Source organism: Palaemon carinicauda, chromosome 21 (genome assembly GCF_036898095.1).
Source record: "Palaemon carinicauda isolate YSFRI2023 chromosome 21, ASM3689809v2, whole genome shotgun sequence".
NCBI classification, from domain to species: domain Eukaryota; kingdom Metazoa; phylum Arthropoda; class Malacostraca; order Decapoda; family Palaemonidae; genus Palaemon; species Palaemon carinicauda.
The window spans coordinates 32,683,433-32,703,984 of record NC_090745.1 but is presented as its reverse complement, the minus strand read 5'-3'; the positions used below and the strand labels follow the sequence as shown (position 1 = coordinate 32,703,984).

General features: G+C 38.1%; 1 protein-coding gene across 1 annotated transcript in view; it reads right to left on the bottom strand.

Annotated features, from left to right (window-relative positions):
- Nucleotides 1-873: 873 nt before the first annotated feature.
- LOC137615260 (uncharacterized) overlaps nucleotides 874-20,552 on the bottom strand; it is a 170,729-nt gene continuing 151,050 nt past the window's right edge. The window contains exons 2-4 of the mRNA XM_068344985.1: nucleotides 2,639-3,226; nucleotides 2,195-2,377; nucleotides 874-1,603 (exon numbers count right to left, since the gene is read on the bottom strand). Of these exons, the coding sequence (XP_068201086.1) occupies nucleotides 1,109-1,603; nucleotides 2,195-2,377; nucleotides 2,639-3,226 (1,266 nt within the window). The 3' untranslated portion in view covers nucleotides 874-1,108. The remainder of the gene's footprint in view (nucleotides 1,604-2,194; nucleotides 2,378-2,638; nucleotides 3,227-20,552) is intronic.

Genomic DNA, 20,552 nt, shown 5'->3' with positions numbered 1-20,552 from the left:
AGACAGGTGAGTGGGACTAGTCCTCCCATGCTACCTATCATCAACTATGTTGTTAACGACTCAGTGGCAGTTAGCTCCTATTGAAACGACTCATTTGTACAGAAGAAAAACATAAATTAGTTTCAAGTATTTTATTTGAAATCCAGGGACTTTGTTTGTTTCCATGCGTGTCTCCCACTGCTTGGAAAAGTTGGGGCAATTGTGATCCCGCACCAACAGGATCAACCAATAGGATCAAGTAAATCTAAGAGATGAAAGAAAGGGGAGAATTGTTATTCCTTGAGCTTTTTGTTAGTGAGACATGATTCCAGTGAATTAGAAGAAACATTCCTAGGGAGATTCATATCACATAGGATATAAAGTCAAGAGAAAAAGGACAGGAATGAGAAAATCGGTGTCGTGGAATATAGAAAAAAAAAAAAGGCAAAATCATCATAAGAATATTAATATTAATAAAAATAGTCAGGTGGTGAATTGAAACTCGAGTGAACGAGCTGAAACATTGATTTTATTTCAGCAGACTTATTTTGTCTCATTCTCAAGTCATATTCCAACTAATAATTACAAAGGAAATTTGTCAACAATGCATAATTGTTTGTGCGCCCAAACAAATGATTATGAGAATCTGAATGTACTTGTACTATAAGATATAAACTTACAAATTATTAGGACCACTTAAAGGTGAAGATAACAGAGTTTATGTATAATAAATAGAAGCTAACTGCGGTTATTATTGGTACTAAGAAGATTGAGGAGCACCAGCTAGAAGAGAATGGCTATTCTAGTGTGAAGACACTTTTAACTACATTTCAACTTCTACCATCTTGAACTCAGCTCTCTGAGCAGGGATAATTGTGGTAAGAAGGAAAAAAATAAAGATTTAGAGATATAATTGAACTTCTTTATTTGTACATTTAAAGAGCTTAAAAAACAATTCTTGAAATGACTGGCATCTCGTTAGATTCTTCAACCCAGAGACTACAAGTTTTAAATTCCCTTAGGGTTAGGAAGAGGAAATTCTGACTGATGATCTTATCATAGGCCTAATAATATCTTATATCAGTGAGACAAGAACGAGCCAGATACCCAGGTTTCATCTTTGGAAAAGTTACAGAGACAGCAAGACGCCGCTGTCGACAATCCGGATATCTGTAATGTTTGGATACGACAAGATAGCATTTTTCAGGGCAACGAGTCCTTCCTCCACTATCCCAAGGCAATTGTCACCAAAACCATTGGGACTATCTCTGGTGACAATATAGAACTTTGAATCACTTCCATCTGATAAGTATCCTCTCACTTCTCCCGCTTTATGTGGCGTACCTCTGTAGATCTCCCCTGGTCTCTCCTTATTCCCAGAAACTTTCTTTACTGGTGTTTCATATTTGTTCAAAAAAACATATTCACCAGCTTCACCCTTCAATACCACAGCTGAGAGCGGAGAGTTGATAAAAGTGTTCCCCACATATCCTGTACACACATGGAGGAAGTTGAGGGCCAGATTACTGTCGTTCTTCACCTTGATTTCTATCCTTGCTAAAAAGGTCCCTTTAATGGCCAGATCCAGGAATGCCCTTGGGGAAGAATTCATCAGGGCCTCGTGCTGTCAAGTGGGAAGACAAAAAATGTGTATTAGGTCATAATGGGAGAATGGATGCTCATTTGATTGAATATTCACATTTTATCTATAGAGAGACAGACAGATACTATCTATCTATATACATGTATATGTATATATATATATATATATATATATATATATATATATATATATATATATATATATATTATATATATATATATATATATATATATATATATATACATGTATATATATATATATATATATATATATATATATATATATATATATATATATATATATCAATAAAAGATAAAATAAAATTGCCTTAACAATAATAAATAAATAATAGTTTTACTCCATCATTTCATTCAGGGAATATTATGAAGTGTTTTTCTGGACCCTATTACAGACTACAGGTTTTGAATATCCTAACCCTAGATGAATAACAGTTCTGAATAACAAAAATAGAAAACAAAAATAGGGAACAAACCAACAAGCAAATACACCAATCACGAAATTATTCAAAGTTAATGGTGAGTATGGCCAAAGGCTTCTGAAGGTTTAAGAGACAAAGGATTCTTACTTATTTTCTTATCGGAATCAACGTACATTTCTGGAAAAACCCTTTGGTAGGATTCTTCTTTCATAATAACTCCAACAAATTTGCTTTGTAGGCTTGACCCCGACCACAGCCACCATCTGCTTTCCTTCGATCCTCTTTACAGCAAATCTTGCAAACTTGTGCATTTCTTCGGCAAAATGTCCTAACAACCCTTTAATCTTCACAATTTCCTGTGAGGACAAATCCAAGAAAAGCTTATGAAAAATAGCATTAAAATCATTTAAGCTTTAATAATTAATGAATTTAAAAATGACCCAATGAAATGCAGTATATCTCTATTTTTGTGTTTTGGTTTTTAAATCTTCGAGGAAACTTCATATATAAGATGAGAAGAGATTATTCCTATGATAATCCATTAAACTAGAGAGAGAGAGAGAGAGAGAGAGAGAGAGAGAGAGAGAGAGAGAGAGAGAGAGAGAGAGAGAGCTCACCTTTGTAATGTCATCTCTTTCTCTTTGGTTCTTCTGAAGGATTTCTTTAATTTCCTTGACCTTTTCCTCAGCATCATAGAAAAGTTCCGTTGAAGCGAAGTCAGTCACTGCTTCAAGTTGATCTCCAGATTCATCGATCTTTCCCAGAATCAGCTCAATGGAGAGTTCAGTATCTCTCAATATTTCTTTAAATCTTCCAATTTCCTTCTTGGTGTCCAGGAGGCCATCCTTCGTCTCGCTGAGGCTTTCACTGGCAGTAAAAACGCCTTTCATCTCATTAAGGACTTTAAGCTTCCCCAAGACACGAGTTTTTGTTTCCTGGACTGATTCCTTGATAAATTTCTTCTTGGGTTCAACACTTAAGGTTGAAAATTGCTTTGCGACATCAAGAAGACTTCTGTTAATCACCAGGTCTCCAGCTGAATTAGCTCTGAATTCCTCCCTGCAGGTAGGACATGTTTGCTTTTGGGTTGCGATGATTCCATCGATGCAAGGGCCACAAAACGTGTGGGAACAAGTGAGAATCCTTGGGCAATTATCATCAGAAAAGACATTAAAGCAGATGTCACACTCAAGGGCATTGGACACCTGGAAAGAATACAAAAATTATTGACCTTTCTTGATACGAAGCACTTGGAGGTCAGACAAGGTCAGACCTATATGATGTAGACTTCAAAGTACAGAATTTAAACACAAGAGTCAGTGGTGTGAAAGATGACTGCAAAGAATATAGCTGAATGATTTTGTATCTTGAACACACTAACCCAACCTGATCTGACCTTAAAGCTTTGTGTATTGAGTGAACATTAGATTCCAGGTAATCATATTGCAAAACTTTTTCTGGAAACCCCTACTTTGCATAGACTACATGGCAACAAATATTCTGGTATCAATAGCAACTTCATAAAGATGAATGACTTAATGGAATCATAGATTGCTACTTTTAAAAGTTGGTATCTTGGGCATACGGAATAACGGAAATGTCAAGAAAAGGTCATTTGACTGTCGTCGTCCCAGTGTTCTTATCAAACCATTTATTCTTCATTTTAGTGATTAAAGCTTTATGTGGTCCTTATATGTCCCTGTCTAGAATACTAACTTACCATTGTATCTCTATCCCTTTCCATCCCCCAAACTACCTTTACTTTCAAATCACCTAGCACAGCCACCATTTTATTTTCTCCAAACCCAGCCAGACACTGAAGCAAATTATTCTTAATAGATTCTCTTTCCCTTTCACTCTTTTAAGTTCATTTCTAAACCTAGTACACCCACTGTCACGAATTCTTTCTTTCCCCCTTCCCTCATAATAAACACAATTGCCTATACAATCCTCACGAAGGACCAACGCATTAGTGATCTCTCCTTTGTTCTCCTCAGAGTCTTTTAGACACTTCCAAGTGCCGCACCTTTCCCCTCTCTACCCCAGATACAATGACAGTTTGACCTTCCTCCCATTTCTTGTTTGTCTAGCAAGACCCAAAATATCCAGCTTCCCATCTAAAATAAATCCATCAAATATATTTATTCCATTCTGTTGCTGTTCCACCACATTGAAAGCTTAGCCTCACATTATATGTTTCATTATGTCTTTATTTTGAAGTTATGTTATCGTCAAACAGCTAATCTGTCTTTCATCTATTAACTACCATCCACCTCAGTCAATAATATTTGGTAACATTATAATAGATGATTTAGAGCAGCAACTGTGTTTGTTTACAGGACCATCCTACATGGCAGCAGCTTTTTGTTGATTTTATAATCAAATCAACGACAAAAAACTTCTCAGGACTCAGGGGAAGCATAGTTCTTTGGGAATATAAAGTTGAATTATGCTTATTATCGTAAGTTATATCGTCCGTTTTTAACTGTTCATTCAGCCTTGATATATTGCCGATGTTTTAATAAAAACCAAATATTTCAAGATCACTGATACATGTAAATATTTCGAGAAAATTTCCCGTGCTTTAGTTAATTCCTTCAAGATCTAAACACATTTCTACAAGATATATAATTCAAGATCTGACTTTTGCAGCAGGTTAAGCAATTGAAAATAAAACAATCAACAAAATTTTTTATAAAAGTATGTTAAATTTTTTAAACTGATATGTTATGGTTTGAATAAAAGAGCTAAAATGAGAAATAAGGAAGGGGAGAAAGATGGTGAAGGGATGGGAATTGTTGCTATTATGTAAAGTAATGGGAGCTGAATGTAAGAAAGTAATAAATTTCCTCCCAACCTTGACCTCTGAAGACAAGAAGAAACCAACTTGGATTATAGAAGAATTACGAATACACTTTGTACCTCAATTCGACATCCTTGACCAGAGGTTTCTTTTCATCTCTGCTAATTAGAAAAGTAGTGAACATGTTGATGAACAAGAACTTCAGGCAACCAGCCAATTCAAGTGAGTTTCAGGACCTCAGGACTTCTCTTATCAGAGACAGAATAGTTATTGACACTTCAAATGAAGCCGGAAGAGAACACCTACTGCATGAACAACACTTTCAGGATTTATAAAGAGTAGTTCAAGCTGCTGAAAAGTCTTGAATGTACAAGCAGGAGATCACAGGAAAATAAGACCCTAATTCAAAACACAAGGATACTAGTAGTAAGAAACCAGTCAGTAGGAATGACAAGGCACAAGAGCCTTTGAAACAGAAACAACCTGGAAGTAGTCACACATCAAGCAGTTCACAGAATTGCCACTGGTGTGTCTGGGAGGACTCACACTATAAAAAGGACTGTTCCACCAAAGATGTAAAATACTAAACTTGTCATAAAATATCACAAATTATCAAGTACTGTGAAATAAGTTTTGTTCACGCAGGACAAATTTTTGCTTATTTTGCACGAATTTAAGTCCACGCCATTATAAAAGTAACATCCGTAAATGGCCATATTATTTTGACGCCCACTTATGCTTAAACTAAATAGTTAACTTTACTGGCACTCACTCATAATAATGTTTTTATATACTAATTTTGAATCATTTCTTTTAATATGTTTACATGTACTAATAAATACTAGTATGCACATTTGTGACGAATCCTTTCAGCATGTGTATGACATTATTATTACAGTCCTGTTTTTTTTAGTTGAATTTCAGCATGAGTTCAACCACTTTATTATAACAGGGCACATGTCAGTTTCTTACTACAAAACTGACACTTTAATTAACATATACGTAACAGCGTATGATTATGCAACCATTCTTTTTAACGATTTGGTTGGGGGGATAATACTATGGCTGAAATTGAAAATCCACAAATTTATGACTGTGCTAACATAGAATTTTCGAAGTTTGAGCGAACTATCATGCCAGCAAAATTAAATGATACTCCAGTAATTTGTATTTTTCATAACTAAGGAAACTTGAGACCTTTAATAGAAGTATGATGTCAGCAAAGCTGAAATGACCATTAGGCTTTTATCAATGTAAATATTCTTGGTTACCAGGTGGAGAGGAAACCATGCTCACCTGACAGGTAGAGCAACCTCCTCAGATTTGTTTAGTTAGGAAAAATAAAAATCACTTAAGAGAGAGGAAGTTTCTATAACAAATACAGGCTTGGTTAACTGACCTGGGGAATGCCAACGACCTTTGGTCCTAAGGAATGAAAGTCATGACTCCTGTTAACCCCCTAACTTCCTGTGCATAAGGATGCAACAGGCATCAGGGTGGGCCAATACCATAAATGGTAAGTCGATGAAGAATCTATATCCTACAAGTATGTGATATGTTGTCCAGTGTATAGGCATTACATAGTTCATGAATGTGTACACAACAAGTCGATAGTCCACTTTGCTCCGAGGATGGAGAAAATACTTCAAATACCAAATTGTAAAGATAAGTTACACAGGTGCATAACTTACCTGCTCTTTGCATCTGGTTCAGTTCAGCAACATAACAGCACTACTGCTGCATCCCAAGAGAGGGGAAGCAGAAAGGAAAAATTTTTTACTTTTCATTCTAGACTTACATCGCAACTGCTATCAAGACGAGATGCTACTCTTCCTTAAAGGGAGCTAGGCTGGCTACACCACCAGTTGAGCGGCTACTACCTGTCCTACAGAAGGCCTAAAGTTTTCCCAAAGCCAGAGGGAAATAGTATTCCAGGAGATTGGTTTCTTCACCTTCCCAGGCCTGAGGGATAGTACCTGATGCTTCAATATGAAGCATTGTTCTTTTGAGTTAGCATCAGAATGCCCTCACAGAACAAAGAAGTAGATCACCTCAATCACCAGCCAATTCTTTAAGGGAGGAGATGAAGAAAGTCTCGAACCTGGAACCTGCATCGCTGAGTTCTTTGTTTTTGCAATAGACTATGGAACAAATGAAAAGGAGACCACCTTCCTTCCATGCTGTGTAATTCAGTCACCCTCTTCGCTGAGGCCAGGGCAAGCAGAAATAGAGTCTTCAGAGTAAGATCACAATATAACGCCTCCTTAAGGGGCTCTCTTAAGAGATCTCAGGACCTTCTTGATGTTCTATTCTGGAGGTCAAAGTTCCTTAGGAAGACGAGACTGTTGAAAGCTCCTCATAAGCATGGAAGTTCCCCCAACGTGGAAATGCCAAAAGCACTTTAGTCTGAGATCCGAGCTCAGCGATGAGCAATAGCCCTTTATTGTGGCAATTAAGAGCTACTTCTCTCGGCAAAAAAAAAAAAAGGAAATCAGTAATTAGTTACAGAGAGGATCCCCCCAGAGAAATATCCTGTTTATAACACCAATCACAGATGGGCCACTTCCCCTGGTAGAGTGCTGTGGTAGAGGATCTGTGCAAATATCCAGACATCTCCCTCGCACTGCCTTGCAAAAAGCCTTTCGGTCAGATGAGATGCCATGCGTGAAGTGAGTGGGATGCCACAGATTTGTGGAATCTCTGAAGGTGAGGCTGACAGAGGTGGTTGGGCCACCGGGGAAGTTCTCTCAGTACCTCTCTAAGCAGCATCAGCAGATAGGTGGAGCATTCGACTTGTGGCCACTTATGAGCCACCAGAGTTATCCTGGCATTTAAAGTCTCCAACATTCTGTTGATGACCCAATGACTCAGGCAGAAAGGTGGAAAAGTATAAACTTCCACTTTGCTCTAGGGAAGTTGGAATGCTATCCTCCTTCGCTGTTGCCTGAACTGTAACTGGAGTTCAAACACCACCTTAGATCCTCCCTTACTGCCACATTCATCCGAAACAAGAAATGAGGAGGATCAGTGACAGCTGACCAGTGATACTTCAGACACCACTCTAGTGGTCTCTGGTGTTAGAACCCATAGGAAAACAAGTTTCTGAAACAACAAAAGATGTCCTAGAAGACATTGCTACTGACGTATCAATGAATGCTGATCTGAAAGAAAGGGTAGTGCATTCTCCCTTAGTCTGTTTATAAGATCGTCTATCAGAAACACTTTCACTGCTGCCGTGTCTATCAATATTCCCAGTTACTACGATCGTCTCTTCTTCTTCTTAGGATCTAGATAGAACTCCTTCCAAATGACAATGATCCCCACAAAGACTAGGAGTCTGTCTCATTCCTGGAACAACCGTCTTCTTGAAGACAACAGGATTAGTCAAGACCCCTTAGAAGATAAATTCTGTTCGAATGGAACAAAACAGAGACTAGCATGAACACTTGAGTGAGCACATGTGGAGCTGTGGATGGTCCAAAGTACAGGACATAGAACTGATGCATCACTCTGCCAAGCAATAAGCGGAAGAAATTCCTGTTGGATTGATGGATGGGTATCTGAAAATACGAGTCATATAGCTCAATAGAAAGTAAGAAGTTCTCTCTCCTGATGGCTGTACGAACTGAGTTTGCTGTCTGCATCTTGTAGAACCATTAAGTTGAACAGAGAGAGGTTGATAACCAGTCCCAAACTTCCTGTCGACTTCTCCACTAGGAACATTAGACTGTAGAAGACAATTAACTCATATCAAACAACTTCTAAAGAGTTTTGTCTAACATCTCCAAAACCTCCGCCACAACTGATTAATTGATTGATTGATTTGGGGTTTTCTGGCATTCTGACGTCATAGATCATTGACGCCAATATCATTTATTATAAATAAAGAATAAAAGAATATTCAATTAAAACTATAAAAGCAAAGATGTCATTTCAAAAATTAAATAGCTTTCAGATTTGCTACTGAAGTAAAGCTAAAAATACCACTAGCATGGTAGAACACATCATGTCCAAGAATCTTGGCATGGATGAACCTGTCATCTTCACCTCGAACCTCGAACAGATATCTATCTCTTTCACAACTATAAGTGGGCCATTCGGTCAACAAATGTCTTGTGTCAAGAGTACTAAACAGTTGTCGCAATATGGCTGGTATTGGTCAGTAAGCAGATATTCATGTGTCAACCAAGTGAGTCCAATGCGGAGACGACAAAGAGTAGTCTCCCACTTTCGGGGCATCATGTTTTACTTCCAGGGGGATATAACATTCATTATTCCTCGCATTTTATTTTCAACTAAACTATCCCAATGCTGTTGCAAATTATTAGAAATCAAATTCTTAATGTTGGGTGAAAATTCATCACAAAGAATGGGATACCTTCTTGGACGCAATTCAGCTGCAGCATTCTTTACTAGTAAATATGACTTCTCGTTTTCAGACACACCTACGTGTGATGGAACCGAGCAAAATTGAACTGTTATACCTCTAAATCCAATATTAAAAAGCCATTCTAAAATCTTTATAACTAAAAATTACTTGAATTAAACACTTCTAGAGCTTGAAGGACACTCCTTGCATCACTAAACGCTATTTTTTCAACAGCTGTTAGTATGCTGTATAGTTCGGCCATGCATATGGAAGCTGTTAAAGTAAGTGCACCTCTACAATAAAAATCATTACTATATACTCCAAATCCAACACAAGCATCGGAAATGGAGCCATCAGTATATATAAAAGTTGATTCCTTATGTTCTGCAACATATTCCATAAAGAGACCTGGCTTCTAAGTCAGACATATTCTTTTCAACTCCAATGAAATATTTACAAAAAGATACCTTTGGTAATTTCCATGGAGGCGTTGATGATACCTTAAATTGAAGCTCCTTAGTTCTAACTATATCGAGACTGTCTGTCGATTGTTTGACCCATAAACCATAATGTTGAGGGGATTTTCAGTGCAACTCAAAGTATGTTGATTGCCTTACAAGGCTTGCAGTCTTGACAGACTAAAGAATTAGGAAGTCTTTGCAACCTAAACCAATACCGAATAATAGAAAATTTTCACTAAATGTCTAACGGTAATTTTCCAGCATCAACAAGGAGGCTTGGAATATTGGAATAGGCGAAGTTCTAAATGCTACTGTTGCCAATCTGATACCAGTATGGTGTATAGAATCTAAAATCTTTAATCAGCTTGGGGTGGCTGAGGAGTATATTTCAAATCCATAACTAATTTTTCAAAAAATAAAAGCCTTGTAAAACTCTAAAATAGTTTTGCGGTCTGCCCCCCATAATGTATGGGACTATACTTTTAAAAGCTTCAAAGCATCAAGAAATTTTACTTCTAATGATTTTAAGTGAGGAGCCCATGTCAACCTACAATCAAATATCAAGCCTAAAAAGCTGGCTTCACTTGCACATGGGATCCGTTGACCTTAGATGTACATATCAGGGTCTGGATGTACTCCCCGAATAAGACAGAAATGGACAACAGTAGTTTTGCTTGTCGAAAATTTTGTCAATTGCTAGTTGTACTGTAGTTTTCTTTCAACCATTGAGATTCCAGCTTCACCTAATGATATGGAGAGATCATCTACAAACAGTGTTGGGAGAATATCTTGGGGAACGACAGAGGATATCCCATTGATGGCTATTACAAATAGGGTTACACTTAGCACACTACCTTGGGGAACCCCTCCTTCCTGACATTTTCTCTCTGATTTTCCCCCACTCTCACGTGAAAAAATCTATGTGAAATAAATGATTGAACGAACAATGGTAGCTCTCCTCCTAATCCCAAATTATGAATGATTTCAAGTATACCATATCTCCATGCAGTATCCTATGCCTTTTCAAGGTAAAAAAAAAAAAAAATGTTACATGATGCTGTTTGGAAGCAGAGGTTTCACAAATAAAGGACTCAAGCCGTATCAACACATCAGTCGTTGAGTGCATTTTTCTAAATCCAAACTGGATAGGTAATAAAATACCCTTCTTTTCCAGGTACCACAGTCTTGCATTGATCATCTTCTCCATAATCTTACATAAGCAAGATGTCAATGCAATTGATCGATAGTTTGCTGCTAAAAACTTATCCTTACCGAGTTTTAAAGAGGCTAAAATAATGGCTAGTTCCCAAACACTTGGAAAACTACAATCATGCAATACTCTGCTAATAATGCTAAAAATAAATAACTTGGTATTACAGGTACATGTTTAATCATTTCATATGGAATTCCATCCGGTCCAGGGGCTGTATCATTACAAGTAGCAAGTGTGGAATCAAATTCTCTTTCAGTAAAAGGAGAATTGTATGACTCTTCCCTTCCTGTTGCAAAATTTAAAATTTTCTTTACTTCAATGCTCCTATACTGGTTACCAGGAGCTGCTTCATACTTACATGATACATTTGAGAAATGATCAGCCAGGGCATTGCTAACCTAATTGTTCCAATCACATCCTGATCATTTACCTTTAACATTGGAGGTGGGTTTGGGGTGAATTTGTCAGCTATCTTTTTTACTTTCCTCCACACAGATGGTGGTGTTCTACTGGTAATGGAGGAAACAAAAACAAGCAAGCAAGACTGGCACCTAGCTTCTTTCATGGTACGACGGAACTGTGCTCTATATTTCTTGTATATGATGAAATTCTTCTAAGTATGGCGTCTGCACAATTGAGTTAAAAGACCTTCTTGAGGCTCTTTGCAGGGCAGTTAGTTCTGAAGACCACTATGGGACTGGTCGTCGTTTTAATAACCATGTTTTAGGAAATGAACTGACTCCTGCTGTATGAAGAGTTCCATTCAGTAAGTCTATGGCATCATCAACACTTTCAAACTGTTCTGCATCCCCTTCAATTTCGCTTAGCTCACGAAATCTCTCCCAGTCCGCGTGTCAAGATTCCATTGTGGTGATCTCTGTAAAGGTGGACCGTTGTCGGTGTTTATAATGATTGGTGCATGATCACTAGTATACCAATCATCTAATGTTTTCCAATCAAAATCTGAAGGCAGTTAGAGCTTGCAATTGATAGGTCAATGTATGACAAGATACCTGTCTGAACATGAAAGTGTGTGGGCTCTCCTGTATTAAGGAGTTCTATATCTTCATTCTCAATAATTAATGATATATTACCCTTTGCATTTGCCAAAACATCGCCCCATAAAGGATGTCTACTATTAAAATCTCCCAGTAAGAGAAAAGATTGTGGGAGTTGTTGAATCACCTCCAATAAATTATCATACGAGATGTTATCATTTCGAGGCAAGTAAAGAGAGCAGATTGTGGATTTTCTCCCTGTATCTATCTGTACAACCACTGCCTGCCGAGGGGTACAGATAGACAAAGATACATGGAGAACATCTCAGTGAACGTATATAAGACTTCTCTTATGGCTCCCTGCTCGTTGATCATATGGTGTCCTATAGCTAACATACTCTCGAGGACAAGGAGTATTAGCATCGAGCTTGCTCTCATGTAGACATATAATTACAAGGGCATGCTCATGTAAGAGGAGCTTAAGTTCTCCATATTTGGCCCTTAAACCCTGACAATTCCATTGCGGAATGGAGAAAAAAAAACTATGGTATATTTTTTTGGAAGACACCTTTTATGAAGTCTTCCCACTGGCAATCTTTGATCTAACACTAATTTCCGGTGGTACTTCTAGAGAGGATCTTGATACATTGGGATTTGTTTGTCTTTTTCTTTGTGTCCTATTGATCTAATAGTTACGGTGGATGGTGGACCTAACCTTGAATTTCTGATTATTTAAGTTTTCTTCCAGTTGATCAAAAACATCAGCAGACAAGACATCATATTTATTTGAAGTCATGACTTTGATGTTTCTTATGGAAGGGGGCGAGAGAGATGGAGGTCTCTCTCTCTCTTTTTTCTTATTAAAAGGCCGTGAGCTACCAGGTTTTTGTACCTTCCCCACTATAGGTCCACCGGGTAAATTGATTTTAAGTGGAACCTCCATCAGATCAGGCAAGCCACAGCCTGAAAGAGGTTTGTACTATTGTTTAGAATGGTAGTTTTTCAACTACTTTCATATGTTTCTTTATGTTGGAAGTAAGCATACTATTTTCATCAGTGCGCTTTGGCAAGTTTTTCTTTAAAACCAGTGAAAAGGGTTGCCCTAGCCTTTTCTATTTTTCAAGAGTTCTTTTACGAGACTCTTTAAAAGTAACTCTTTCCATGGTCCTAATAGTTTGAATTTTTTTTTTCAAAAATAAACTTAACACAGCTTTTAGATGTAGCTGGGTGTGCTTCCCATAATGTGTACAACTTGGATTTTCTGTACATACTCCATGACTATTTTTCCCTCAGTTGGCACAAACAGCTGGCTTATTATTTAGTTTTTCCTTGCACTTCTGGCTTAAATGGCGACATATTCGGCAGTGATAACATCGCCATGGTGAAAGGATGGATGGTTTCACCTTCAAAAATAGCCAACCAGCTTTAATAACATTTGATAGTCTACATTGATTAAATGTTACAATCAAAGTAGCAAGAGGAATGCGTTGTTCTCCAACCCTCTGGTTCCAACTACTTTTACTACTCCTTGACTTTTCAATTCAGTTCATCTTCAATTTCTTTTTCCTCTAAGTCTAGCAATTCTGGAGCATATATTACACCCCTATTCCGGTTGAAAATGGGGTGCAAAACGCATTTGACACTATTGACCATCCAATGTTGAAAGTGCTTTTAATCTTTTGCTTTATATTGGGGAGTGTCTCTCGATCAAAAACCTTCCATTTTCCTGGGGAAGAATTTTTGGCTACCATCCACATAGTATATTCACTATTGCCCTGTTAGCTTTAAAAACATTCTCATGCTCATGTCTTCCATTTTCTAATGCCAAAATAAAAAAAATAAATTTATAATTCACTACTTCATAGTGACCAGCTAATACTTCTGCTTTTCTATATTTTTCTGTCCTGTTGTCATTTCTTACTCTCTCTCTTCTACTCTTAATGTTTTCTTATAATCGTTCTTTACATAACATAACTAAGGTTCTAACGTTACAATATTGGAGCCTGAGTTGGAGTAGTTTGTACTGAGGTCCAAGTTTGTATTTTTCAGGTCGTCACCAGAGGGTTGGTTTCCAAAGAAGGAGCAAGCCGGTTATCCACCTCTTATCAGAGGATGCCAGTCCTCCTATCACATGTGGTTTAACATAAGAAGAGGTTTCAGCAGGGACCAGTCCTCTATTAGAGAGGGGCTGCCTCTCTTTAGATGGCTGTGCACTGGTCAATATGTGCAGTTACCCCTCCCACCGACGGCTCCAATGCAAGGCATCCCCCATTATCCGCAAATATGGGATGGCTGAAAACTGAATCACTGGAGCCCGACTTTTAAGAGACTAAGTCCGCACTTAATGGGGTCTGCTAGAGGGTGATGGCGTCTAAATTTGAAGAATATGCAAAAACTGGTCAATGTTCTAATAATGGTCTTCAACAAAATTCATATGGAGCAAGAAAACTGAAATAAAAGAGAAGGCTTATATAGAGGTCCAGTCTTAGTCTGGTGTCTCAGAACTGGCCTTAGTGGTATGGTTGAATCTGCCAGGGGGAATAATCACCCCACCACCATTGCCCAGCTCATCATTTAGACTCTGAAAACCCTCCACAGCTGCAAAATGCAGAGCTATAGGAGGGGGCCTAGACCACAAGCACCAGAGATTTCGGCGATCCTGGAGGAAACATATGAAATGTCATCGAGACAAGAAAGTTGAGGGAGAGAGCTGAAGAAAGGTTGCCAAATTACTTGACAGGCAACCCCAACTCGTGATAACTGGAGGAGGGCATTGCCATACTCAGCATCCCTCTCCTCTTTACTTCCCATACTTCATTGCTTGGCTTGGCCAGAAAGACACTGAAAGGGTGAAGGATTCTTCAAATCGTTCTTTGAAAAAGAAGGGGCTGGATTGGTCTTGAACAATCACGTGGTCGTTTGCTTCTTTACTTCCGGTCTTGTGGCAGTAGTAGTAGTCCTGGGCATAGCAGTCTTGGCATACCTCATCCCATAAAAGCCTCAGCACATTGTATGAGGGAATCCTGACTCTCCTTCCTCCCTCACTCTTCTATTGCCTTAATGTCCTGTTGCGGGAACAAGAATGACTCATCCAACACTGACAAATACCACAACAAAAGGGTGACCTTTCATCCCACACAGCCAGAAAAACAGCCTCTCTCCACTTGAGAATCATGTTCACCCACTGGTTGGCCGACTGGATCGCTAAAAAAGGTGACTGCTTTAGCTCCCAGAGACAATAAGGCATGTAAATGTTATCATCAGATTGTACAAGGGAAGGTGAAACATAATAAAAAAGGAGACCGCCTCTAACTAATGGTCAATCCAAGACGTACCTTGGAGGCTTGCCAATGCAACAACGATTGTCAAAGGAGTGGGTGAAGCATCTTCCGGGGTATAAATCTACGATGCATGGAGAGGACAGGAGGAAGAACCTTGTTCAATAGAATTGAACACAGCAAGTTCCTAGGTCCTGCAATCTGAATGTCTACCTTGTTCAAGGCACCTGAGTGAGCCTGGACCAAGGTAGTTCCAAGTTGGGGTGAAAAGCCTGTGGATTCCCATAGCACAGGTCAATCGAGGTACAACCTTCTTCCGTGGGTTTCAAAGACGGTTCTCCAATTTCGTCTAATTCTCTACTGAGCACCAAGACCTATAAATAGGTGAAATCCATCTCTGAGTTGTCTGTCTCAGCATGGAGAGGACCCTGATCAGGATGGGTGCTGAGAAATCCTCCTCCCAGAGGAGAGATTTGCACGCTAGGAAGGTATTTCCACTGGATTTAGCATAGGACCGATCAAGGCCTATAACCAAACCGGGCTAGTAATCCTCACCACGAAGAGCAGGCACTGAAGCGTTACTTGTCTCTTTCACCGAGTCACTCTGAGGATATATGAGGACAATGTTCAGCGTCATCCAACAGTGATCTTAAGCAATCTGTTGAATACCATTTCCGACACTTAATCTCTTTAGAAGGAGGACGATGCTCAGACCTATGTATATGTGTTCGGACTGGGAGTCAGTACTAGACTAGCAATGTCTAAACCTAGTGAGACACTGAGAAGTTGATAATTTCTTTCATGTAGACGTCTTTCATCAACTAGTCGTATGACCCTTGTTGAAACTTTCTGCACGAACATGATGTTGGCAGTAGAGTCCCCCCCCAAATAAGAATAAATTATTGTTAGAACTCTCTCTCTCTCTCTCTCTCTCTCTCTCTCTCTCTCTCTCTCTCTCTCTCTCTCTCTCTCTCTCTCTCATAGATACAAACATATATATATATATATATATATATATATATATATATATATATATATATATATATATATATATATATATATATATATATATATATATATATATATATATATATATATATATATATATATATAAATATATATATAATATATATATATACTATTATACAATGCTCTCATGTCTGGGAACCAAAATATATATATATTATGGCTGGAAGCTATACAACCTAGCGAGTTCCAAACTCCGCTGTTTGTTTTTACATTGAATCCGTTACTTGAAAATATTAATACCCGAGCTCCGAGACAGTTATATAACTCCCAGACATCAAAATATAAAACACTGAATATCCAAAGGTCTCTTAAGTACACTCAAAACAACACTGAGTAATTATTATTAAGAACTATTTAAAACCACCTCTTACAACGATTCATCTACAGGATACAAGCGAATATGAAATAAACACTGGTGTTTGAAATAATACACTCTTTACAAAATTAATATATTCTATAAAAACTACAACACTTTGAAAGAATTTACATAGAAAAAATAAATCACTCAAAATACTAAGTCTGAACTAAACTTACATTAGGACAAAATGTTATGCTCTGAAAATTATATAATCACTTGACTTGAAATATTAAATCTGAATAAACCTTAGACTAATACAAAAGAAATGATTAAACTCTGAAAATTATACTGCATAATCACTTGGCTCGAAATCTTATTAAATCTGCATAAAACCTTAGACTTAGACAAAAGAAATAATTACACTCCAATGCTTAAAATCTTAAAGAACTTACATAAAGTAACTGATAAACGTATTTTACTTCCACAGGGCCAGTTACAACAATTTACACAATGACAACACTCACCACAACACAATAAATTTAAAATCACTAGCCAAATTTACAGTGTTTTAACTTACTACACACGATATACTTTGGGGCACAGATTCACTTTGGAGAGGACACACTATAGGTACTGAGAGAGAGTGAGGGAGGCATTTTGGCTCTTTCACGGGACGGTGGCTTCTCCTCTGCTGCTATGCAGCCCTGGGGCACCTTTGTTTGAATTAGCAGAAGATTCTAGGACCGACATCTGGAAGTTTAGGGGGGGGGGGTGGCCTAAGGGAGTAAGGTTGCCAAAAATTACTCTTGAAGGCGTACCGACGCAACGCGAAACGGCTCTCTCTCTCAGCTAGCTCTGCCCACCTTGTCCTCGAAATAAAAGAAAAAAAAAGACAAAATCTAACACTAGGGTTTTCGAGAACTTTCCAAACCACGTAGCATACAAAAGAATTGAGTATTTTCTCATAAATATGACGCATTACCTCATAAAAATCTAAAAACAACATTTACATAAGCCCTTGTTCATATTTCGTGTGGATCATATAACACTCTTAACAGATTGCATAAGACTACGTGAAAAAAAAGTTAATTCTTAAAAATAACAAAGTTACATATACTGACGAATGAAAAATACAATGAAATTAACTACGAAAGTCTTACATAATTTACATAACAAACTTATACCTACTTGAGAGAAATTCATCTTAAGAGCTGGCTATTCACCTCTTCAATGCGCATATGAAAACATAATAAAATACCTGATTAACTTATTTACTCTACACTAGACCAGACGTAATGACCACCTAATTAACCTTTGATTATTATTTTTCATCTTATTAACAAAAGTTAAAGGATTATGATCTGAATACACTGTAATCTCTTCATTTTGACCTCAAACTTGCTCATCGCTGCGACTAACACTAGTATTTCCTTTTCAACTGTCGAGTAGGCTCGCTGATGTTTCTTCATCTTCGACGACATAAAACAAACAGGGTGAAGAATTCCTTCCTCGTTTCCTTGCAATAAGACAGCCCCGATCCCATTATCCGACGCATCCAATTGGATAAGGAATTTCTTGTTGAAATCTGGTGCTTTAGGTATCAGTTTCGAAGTTAATATGGCTTTCCTCAGATTTTTCCTCTTTCTTGGTATCTCGATAATGTTGGTTCGGTCACTGCTCTCTTCCAAAATCCGGAATGGTTCTTGGAACTCGTTGGCGAGAGGGAATCTCCTTACTGATGCGTAAACAAAAACCTGCCGTCCTACCGTAAACTGTCTGTCCGAAGTCTCCTTACCAAACCTTTTCTTTATCCGTACTTGACTCGTTTTCACGTCTTCTAAAAAAAATTTCCTTAACTCACCGATCCTTTTCCTCATATCCTTGACATTTTCTCCATCCGTTTTCTCTCAGTCCTTCCATCTTTCTGTTAACATTTTAATCGGTCCTCCTATCTCGTTCAAATACCATTGCATTCGGGCTACATCCCAAGCTTTCTTGATAAGCATTACGTACCTCGAATAACATCAATGGTAGTCCGATGTCCCATTCATTCCCCCTTTCATTGCAGAACTTCGTTAACATACTTTTCAGTTTGATGAAACCTTTCTAATGCACCTTGGGTCTCCGGATGATAAGCAGTTGATAGTTGTTGTTTCACATCCACCAGTTTCATTTCGTCTTTAAACAGTTTTCAAGAAAAATTCTTTCCTTAGTCACTTTGGACAATTTCCGGAATAACAAACTCAGTAAAATAGTCTAGTAACTTCTTGGCAAATATTTTGGCACTGATGTTCCTGACGGGTATGGCTTCTGGGAATCTCGTCACTGGACACATCAAGGTTAACATATTCGTGACCTTTTTTTGTCCTTGATAAAGGTCCCACAATATCGATCATTACCTTGCTGAAGGGTTCTCCTCACACTTCTATCAGGTGTAAGGGAGCTTTCTTAATGTACTCGTTTGGTTTAACATCCGTTTAATTTATGTGACATGCACGGCAAAACTGGCGTACGTCCTTATATATGCCAAGCCAAAAAAAGTGTTCCATAATCTTCTCCGTCGTCTTCCTTGTCTTCATCTCATCCACCACACGGTACAATAACTCGGTTCATGTTGCATCCTTCCGTTACAATCCTATCAGCCTTTTCTTACTCACTTGTCCTACTTCTAACACAGAGTTTTCTATTTTGTCCAAGTCCATTTCTTCTTTGTCTTCTTGTCCAGTTGTCTGTCGTTCCTCATTGCTCGGGTTTACTCAGGAGTTTTCTTCTTGCGTACCATCAAGGGAATCCCCTTCTTCGCAAAACAAATCCTCCAAGTTCATCGCTCCTTTAATTTCTTTTTCTTCTTCAGCAGTCACTTTCTTCGTCATACTTCTAGTCGTCACACAACTAGGAAACAAATACGGGTAGTCCTTCTCGAGTTCAGTCGTAGGACTATACTTCAATTGTTTCTCCGTTACAATGGGACAAGGCACAAATGGCGTCCCACCAACCTCATTACCCAGCAGGATGTCTACTCTGTCGACAGCCAATGAATTCTTTACCGCAAAATCAAAATTACCTGTCACCAACTTGCAGGACAGTTTCAAACGGCAAATAGTGGTAGCCTCTTCACCTCCTATTCCTTTCAAAATAACTGAATCGCCTGTGAGAGACTGCTCCACTAATGGGTGTACTCCTCGTACCACCAGACTATGGTTACAACCTGTGTGGCGCAATATCCTGACTGGGGTTCATTTACTCCCATGTATTGCTTTTAACATTCCTTCGTATATATATATATATATATATATATATATATATATATATATATATATATATATATATATATATATATATATATATATATATATATGGTTTAAAGGTATCCTCGCTGTTTGGGTTTGTCCTGATCATCATGTAACCGTTGTCTGGTTTATTTTCCTCTTCATCCTTTCCTGACTGTTTCTTCGTCTTCGCATTGTGTGACGTGGAATTATTGTTAATCACTTGGGCGACTGCTTTTGGTTGTTTTGTCCAACCTTCCTTACCGATATGGCCTCTCTTGCCAAACTTAAAACAGATAATATTAACCTTCTGCAAGTCTTTCATGATACTTGAAGGACAATGGTTCGACGATTGTTGCTGTGGTACTATCACATTCTGCTTAGGAACAATACTAGTGCTACTTCCACTGTAACTGTTGAATTTGTTCACGTAGTTATTACTGAACTGGTTTCCATGGTTCGGCGAACACTTGACACTTGGTCAGAGCGACAGTTGAAACTTCATGACTGAGGAGGGTTTACGACGTAATATTATAACCTTCACTCAGCGAAGCGGCTTTATTAAGTTTCTTCACCTCTCTCTCTCTCTCTCTCTCTCTCTCTCTCTCTCTCTCTCTCTCTCTCTCTCTCTCTCTCTCTCTCTCTCTCTCAAGTACGTTCGAATATGTTCAGGAATTCCTCATAGATACTGTTCTAGTACTATCTATTCTTCTAAATAAGCTATCTCCCTCACATTAGCAGCCTCTGTCCATCTCTTAAAACATGGTAGTACCTTATAAGCGTAATCCAGGAAAGTCATTTTCTCATCCTTCC